This window comes from Magnolia sinica, chromosome 8, assembly GCF_029962835.1.
Source record: "Magnolia sinica isolate HGM2019 chromosome 8, MsV1, whole genome shotgun sequence".
NCBI lineage: Eukaryota > Viridiplantae > Streptophyta > Magnoliopsida > Magnoliales > Magnoliaceae > Magnolia > Magnolia sinica.
Window position 1 is genome coordinate 3,225,420 of NC_080580.1, and position 7,614 is coordinate 3,233,033.

Sequence of the window (7,614 nt, forward strand, 5' to 3'; positions counted from 1 at the left end):
TTTTTTTTTTTTTTTTAACCCACGCAAACAAAACCCCCCTCCCCCTCACGCCTGGTGGGTTTTCACCACCCATGATGCTCGAACCCTTGACGGGGTGTTGAAACTCCGAGAGTCTACCACCCGAGCAAAAGTAAGGATCCATCCCGTCCATCCGTTTTGTGAGCTCGTTTTAGAAATCAATCCTATCCATCCTTTTTGCGAGATTATTTTAGAATTGCTGCCAAAAATTAACGGGATCCAAGACTCAATGGGCTACACAAGATGAAACAGTGGGAATGGAACGATCACCGTTGAAATATTTATATGACTCACAAAAGTTGTATCAAGCTAAGGTTTCTGTGTTTTTAGTTCATCCCAGTAGAGATGACCTAATAAATGGTTTAGATGCATATAAACATGAAGGTGGATCCCAGGAAGGCTTGAACGGTAAATATTTCTTTCCTCAATTTTCTCTTTTGTATGGTTCACTTGAGTCTTTGATCCGGATAATTTTTTGTTTTTTTGTCGCATGTCCTAATATGAGATCTGAAAACGAATGGACGGTCTGGATTCCACATAAAGATCACGGTGAGCCCCAACTGGCTTACCTGCGCAGGAACGCGCATGAACTTCCAGCGACAGGCTTTCGCAGGAAATCCGCGTCTAATAAGACAAGGGAGAGGTTATTCGGACGGGGATTAGCTACTGATAGGTTGAGTAGGGAGACTCGGTACTGAAGTGACGTCACCAAGTTCCGTGGGCCCCACCATGATGTATGTTTTGTACCACTCCGCACATCCATTTGGAGAGATCATTTTACGGTGAGAATGAGTTAAATCCAAAACTCCAGCGAACAGTGGGGAGAGTAACGCCCACCATTAAAAACTTTTAAAGGACACGTGTGTTTTCGATCAAACTGATATTTGTAGTTTCCCTTCTTTCATGGCTTTTTTAACTCTAAGATGTTAGATTTCAAGTAAATATCATGATAGGCTTTAAGAAGGTTTTAAAGGGTGGGCATCGCTCTCCCCACTATTTTCTGTGGTGGGGTTTACTGTATATTTAGATCTGTTTTATTCTTTGGCTCATGCCCTAAAATGATATCTCAAAATGAATCTACGGTGTAGATACAAAGCATCCATCATAGTGAGGCTAATAGAACTTGATGACATCACTTCAATAGCATGTATAGATACTAAACGTGTTAGTAGCAGCTAATCCACGTCCAGGTTGTTTCGGGCTCGGATTAGATATGGATAAGGTAAATAGCCAAATCGCTATAAAGTGATGTCACCAAGCTTTATGGACCCCACCATAATAAGTGTGTTGTATATATATTGTCTAACCATTTCTAGAGATCATTTTATGGCATTATAAAGAGAATGAAATAGATCTAAAGTTCAAGTGGGCTCCACCATAAAAAATAGTAAGGGCAGTAGTATCTACCATTCAAAACTTCTTAGGGGCCATGGTAGTTTTCAATGAAGTTGATATTTTTATTTTCACTTTATCTATCTCGTTAACTTATGAATAGGATGGATCTCAAAAATACAACACAGTGGGCCTTATAAATATTTCAACGGACAGCTCCCACGGTTTTCTACGGTGGGTTCACTTGAAATTTAGATCTATGGCATGCTCCTTGTAACGCTAAACTCACCTGGTCACAGAGCTTGGTGACGTCACTTCAGTAGCAAGTATGGCTACTCAACCTGGCAGTAGCTAATATGCGTCCAGGTTATTCATAATCGGGAAGAGAAGAACATGGTAGAGAACATCAACCTCAATCCAAACCGTTCAAATCATAGTGCCCGCTTTATATACAGACCACAATAAGTCATTTTTGATTGATAGATCCAAATTTATACATACTTAATTCAACATCTTTCTCAATTTCTATATCTTGCACTACTGGATTCACTATCTGAACGGTTGAGATTGACGAAAAAGATATATAAATATTACAAAAACCTATATGCATGTGTACAAAAACTTATACTCTGCCTGCCTCAAACGTCTAAAATATTAAAAATTCTTTTTAAAATTAGATTGATCGAACAATTCCAACCTCTAATTAGTGGACCAATGTATATTTTCATTTCTAGCCGTTCAATAAATGTTCTCCAATTTAATACATATATAATTAAATGATCAATTTTTTTTTTTTTAATGATCTATCTAAACCTAAGTCCATGATATATTTGGTTTGTAGAATACAATATTTTTAAGTAATTCTACGCGCCTGAGTATCATCCTTCACACACTGCCAGAGTACCAAAGGTGTGATCAAACAAGAAGCATTTCTAATCTACGGTTCGATTACTTAATGAATGGTCGGCGGTCGTGTCATACAGACGCGATATCAAATCAGTTCAATATCTTGGTGGGCCCCACCACTTCACCACCCCACCTCTCTATAAATCCTCCACCATTAACCAGGTGGCCACAATACAAAAACAACCCTCCGTAGCAGAGAGAGAGTGAGAGAGAGAGAGAGAGAGGGATGGAAGGGAAAGAGGAGGATGTGAAGCTAGGAGCGAACAAGTTCTCGGAGCGACAGCCTCTCGGTACGGCCGCGCAGAGCGAAGACAAGGACTACAAGGAGCCACCACCCGCGCCCTTGTTCGAGCCGGGCGAGCTCAGTTCCTGGTCCTTCTACCGAGCCGGGATTGCTGAGTTCGTCGCCACGTTCCTCTTTCTGTACATCACCGTCTTGACGGTGATGGGCGTGAAGAGGTCCCCGAACATGTGTGCCAGCGTCGGGATTCAGGGTATCGCGTGGGCTTTTGGCGGCATGATCTTCGCCCTCGTCTATTGCACGGCTGGGATCTCAGGTATTGCGTCCTTCAAGCATCTGTCTCTCATAGATCGGATTGATATTATATGATCGTAGATCGACTTTCCTTCATGTGACTTACCTCCTGAACGATTCGGATCATCCATGCGCGTGGCCCACCTTGCGGACCATGAACTCACTTCCATGGGATTTTGGTGTGGGTGCATGTATTTTCTTTTTAATTTATCGATTAAAGACAAATTCTAGCACGTAGCGAGCGCTGCATAAAATTTCCTCGCGGTACTCTTCTCATGTTGCACGTGGCGAGCATGCGGTGATCGGGACGGTTTTTTGGTGGGCCATCACGTGGATAGGCCATGTTCCAAAAACCAAAGGAAGTGACTGTCGTATCCATCTGATGAGTGATCTGAAAAAGGAACGGTTAATTAAGTGGTTCACAGAAATCGGATGGTTAGAGTTGTTCAATCGCTGCGAGTTTGTAGTTATGGTCCATACACATAGTAGCACATCTGATCAACGGTCCTGATTATTATGTATTTGGCTCATTCACCTTGAGGAGGCGGCTGCTTAGGTGTTTTATGCAGGAGCTGTTTATTTATTTTTATTTTTTTTATCACTGAGAAACTTAAAAAAAAATAAAATAAAAATGATGTATTTTGGATGGTAGGTACACCCGGCCTAATTGTTTTGCATCCACGCATGCTATAAAAGTGTCGTTTCAATTCAGAAATGGAAGATGCGTGTGTGAAAATCAATCAGGGTGGATGTACATATCATCTCCACATCAGACGCTGACTCAGCGAGCGCGATGGACGGTGGATGATAGGATATATACCAAGTTATGCTGTAAACTCCGTAAATCCAATTTCTTTATTTTCTTACATTTTCTTTTCTATGTAAGAAAATAAAATACATGGACCTTTATCTCCTTGTATGACTGGTTTTCAATTTTGACAAGTGGGGCACTTGGTTGAGTATTCCAGACCGTTGGTCTGTTGTGTCCTACCATGGATGGAGTATTCCTCAAAATTCTCCCTGATAGGACAATCACAACCTTTCGATTTGTGGTCCACAGATAAACGGTTAATAAGAGAAATACAACTAATGTCCATATCCAACTTGAAGGGTCCTCCATCCGCTATGGGACTCAACAGATCAATGGTGTGGATTACCGAACAGCGGGCCCCACATGTCAGAATTGAAAGCCTCTTCATGAACTTATACATATATATTGATTAGCCTTAATCCTTCCTAACCAATACTTATAATCTCTAATGAAATTTTCTATATACTGATCAAAATCATGCATGGCCACACATCAGGTGGTCACATTAACCCGGCGGTGACGTTCGGTCTGTTCCTTGCTCGGAAGCTTTCACTCACCCGGGCCATCTTCTACATGGTAATGCAATGCTTGGGTGCCATATGTGGAGCTGGTGTGGTGAAGGGCTTCCAGCCATCACAGTACCAATTGCAGGGTGGTGGTGCCAATTCAGTCAACCATGGCTACACTAAGGGCGATGGCCTGGGGGCTGAGATTGTTGGAACATTTGTCCTTGTCTACACTGTCTTCTCCGCCACCGATGCGAAGAGGAATGCCAGAGACTCCCATGTCCCTGTAAGATACCTCACCTGTTGTTATTAGTAGTCTTTCAATTTTATTAAGAAATACCATAGAATGATATGGTTTGAATTTATACACTGAGCTCTGGTGTAATGTGTTCCAACTGCCGGCCGAGTGATCGGTAGGTGGTCTTGGGGACTGATTAGGCATATGGGTGTTTGATATCAGATTATTTTATTAACCGTATATTTATCAATGCACATTTTGTATCAGCATGTCCATTTGCAGTGATAGAGCTTTACTTGGGTGTGAGGTTTATGCATGATAGGGTCCATGTGGCTGCATTGAAGGATCATCTGGACCATCCATCTGGTGGGACTGTATTTGATGTTTGATTCTACAACTATGAGTACTATTTTGGTTTGAAAATCCAATTACAGGCCAGCAAACAGATGTTTAAGGATGAAAGTGGTCAGTTGTCAGCAAATAGTGTGGTTCTATCAATGTAACTTTTGGGTCTTCCATTCACTGTAAGAACCACAACATGGGTGATCTGGATAATCTGACCATCCAACCATATGGCTTATCGTTGATCATGGGCTTCCTTCTCAGTTATAATTATTTAGTTGGATTTTCAACCTTTGATTGTTGGTCGTTGTTGGATAAACAGATCTTGGCTCCTCTGCCTATTGGATTTGCAGTGTTTCTTGTCCATCTCGCAACCATCCCCATCACAGGAACTGGCATCAACCCGGCTAGAAGCCTTGGAGCGGCCATCATCTTCAACCGAGCTCATGCGTGGCATGACCACGTAAGCTTCGATTCCTCATCTCTTTCTATTGAATTTGTGTTTGGCATTTCATTCCTAAATCAGCATCAATCTTTATCTTGAGCATTTGGGTTTCTATTAAAAACCAAAGATCAAAACATGGAAGATTTTCTCAACTAGTATCAAAGGACTTGTAAGTTTCCATTATCTTACCATTGTTCAGCAATGGGTTGCATTGCAGATAAATCCTACTAGAAGGGATCATGTGGGGTCCCCTGCTCATGTGAACAAATAACATCAAGATTAGGCCCTTTCAATGTGGACCATTCATTGAAGAGTAGTGGTGGGCCATAAATAGTTTTTGGGCTGATTTTGTGATGGCACAATGTATAGTAAATGTTGACCGCTGATTGTCGTTTTAGGCACCCATATCTTTTTTATTAAAGTGGTCCACAAGATAAGCTGACTGGGCTTATTTTTTGGTCTGGGCACCTGATTGTGGACCACCTGAAGAGCAGCTCTCTGGCACATGGCATGTGCACTATCAAGGAAATGATATCAGAGAGGCCTTTGGTAGAAAGTGCTGGCGGTATGATTATGCCATTGGCACGCGGCGGCATGATTACGCCAATGCCACTCCTGAGGGAGGGGCCACCATTGCTATGTACAGAATGCTAGTGCTGGCACTTTTCATTAGAGGGCCCTGATTACAACATGGCCCCATGATTGGCTCCAATGGTAATTATACTGTAGAAATTGGACAACATCATTGGTGTGGCCCGAACGATTCCAACACCAGTGCGTCTTGGTATCTTTTCATTAGAGGCTATGATTAGAACATTGGCCCATAAAAAACCTAGCTGTTGTTTGTGATTTTGTCATGATTTTGCTTGTTGATTTAGTTCTATTCTATGATTCTATTCAACAACCCTCTTTTGATTTTGAAATTGGATCCACTTGAATATCAGTTTTTCCTTGTTTGGACTAACAAATTTGAAATGGGGTCGATTATTGCTGCTGGGATCCATGCAAGACTATTTTTGTAGGAGCCACTTTGATCCATTCATATACAATGCTTGGCTTGAGTTATAACCATCTTTATTCAGGCCTACGTTATGTACAGATCAGGCCCACTTTTTGGTGGCCCAGATTGCTTGTCAGCGGGCCTTTAGTGGAGAGTAAATGGACCACACAACAAAAGCCTTTGTTCTGATGTGTACCTCCATTCATGGAGGAGGCCCACCATATGAACTGTTTCAGTCAGTGAAAGGTGGGCCTGGCATGTTCAGAATGCTGGTCGAGACTAATAGTTTTTAGTTGTCCAGTGTAACAGATTTATATAATATTTTCCCTTCTTTTGCAGTGGATTTTCTGGGTGGGCCCCTTCATTGGAGCAGCACTTGCAGCCGTTTACCACCAGATCGTGATCAGGGCCATTCCATTTAAAACCAAGGACTAATCCTACCCTTTACCAAATCTGATAGTGGGCCATGAATATCTAAGATGATGATGGAGTCACCTCTTTTCTTTCCTCCTTGTATGTATTGCACGTTTCCCCTAAGTAGAGCTTGTTGTAAAATGTGGGTGGGCCTATGCCTTTGTGTCACCTTTTGTTTGTTTTCTCTGGCTGTGAACTGTAAACATCGCATCCTTTTAATCCCAACCGCTCCAATAATTCCTTGTTGATAAAAATTATATGTAGCAATTCAATCCTACCTCTCTCTCTCTCTCTCTCCATGTGTGTCTATATATTGATCAATGAGAGTCTGACAGCTGGCATCTTACAATATGGTTTATATTAGATAGGTTATGATTCAACAATAGAAAATAAAGAAGGCTGAGATCATGCCACCATTAGGAAATAGGTTGTGGTGGGGTCAGCCGGAGCAGTGTGCGCGGATTCGGTGTTACCCTTACCGTGGGGCCCACCTTGATGATGTGTTGTATATCCACGCAATCTATCCGTTTTCAAAGTCCATTTTAGTGCGTTATCAAAAAAAAATTATTGAGATCCAAACCTAAGGTAGACCACACCACAGGAAACAGTGGTGATTGAACACCTACCGTTAAAAACTTCCCAGGGCCCACCATAAGAAGATCCATAATGTTTATTTTGCATCCAACCTGTCCGTAAGGTCAATCAGACCTGGATGAAGGGAAAATATAAAATTCAACTTGACCCGAAACTATTGTAGCCTACAAAGAGTTTTTAATGGTCATTCACCATTTTTTTCCAGTGGTGTCGTCCACTGGAGATTTGTATCTGCTTAATTGTTTGTATTATGTCCTAAAATGATCCAAAAACATGGATGGGCGGCGTGGATATACAAAAAATCCATCAGGGTGGGCCCCAGACTGTAAGTGTAACATCTGCTAAGGTGTTTCCGAGATAACACCTAATCTGCTTCCGTGACCCGTAAGGCCATAACTCGATCGCGCTTTATGACCCACTTAAAACCACAAAGCCCAGCCCGCTATGACCTTGCTCGACCCGGTTGACTTGTA

At 41.9% G+C, this 7,614-nt stretch overlaps 1 protein-coding gene across 2 annotated transcripts; it reads left to right on the forward strand.

Moving 5' to 3' along the window:
- The first annotated feature begins 2,413 nt into the window (after positions 1-2,413).
- On the forward strand, positions 2,414-6,801 carry LOC131252604 (probable aquaporin PIP1-4). Of its 2 annotated transcripts, none has more exons than XM_058253231.1 (4): positions 2,414-2,813; positions 4,099-4,394; positions 5,011-5,151; positions 6,435-6,467. In XM_058253231.1, exons 1-4 carry the CDS (start codon positions 2,483-2,485, stop codon positions 6,450-6,452), a joined length of 786 nt encoding a protein of 261 aa, XP_058109214.1. In that variant the 5' UTR covers positions 2,414-2,482; the 3' UTR covers positions 6,453-6,467. The 2 variants fall into 2 exon arrangements, with proteins under 2 accessions (XP_058109214.1, XP_058109213.1); XM_058253230.1 differs by lacking the exon at positions 6,435-6,467 and adding an exon at positions 6,473-6,801 and having other exon boundaries at positions 2,416-2,813.
- The last annotated feature ends 813 nt before the right edge of the window (positions 6,802-7,614 follow it).

What these genes read in the sequence shown, in the direction of transcription:
- LOC131252604 (XM_058253230.1), top strand. Translation starts at nt 2,483, where the DNA reads ATGGAAGGGAAAGAGGAGGATGTGAAGCTAGGAGCGAACAAGTTCTCG. An exon ending in TTGCACGGCTGGGATCTCAG is followed by an intron (nt 2,814 to 4,098) that starts GTATTGCGTCCT and finishes GCCACACATCAG; the next exon opens with GTGGTCACATTAACCCGGCG. An exon ending in CCAGAGACTCCCATGTCCCT is followed by an intron (nt 4,395 to 5,010) that starts GTAAGATACCTC and finishes TTGGATAAACAG; the next exon opens with ATCTTGGCTCCTCTGCCTAT.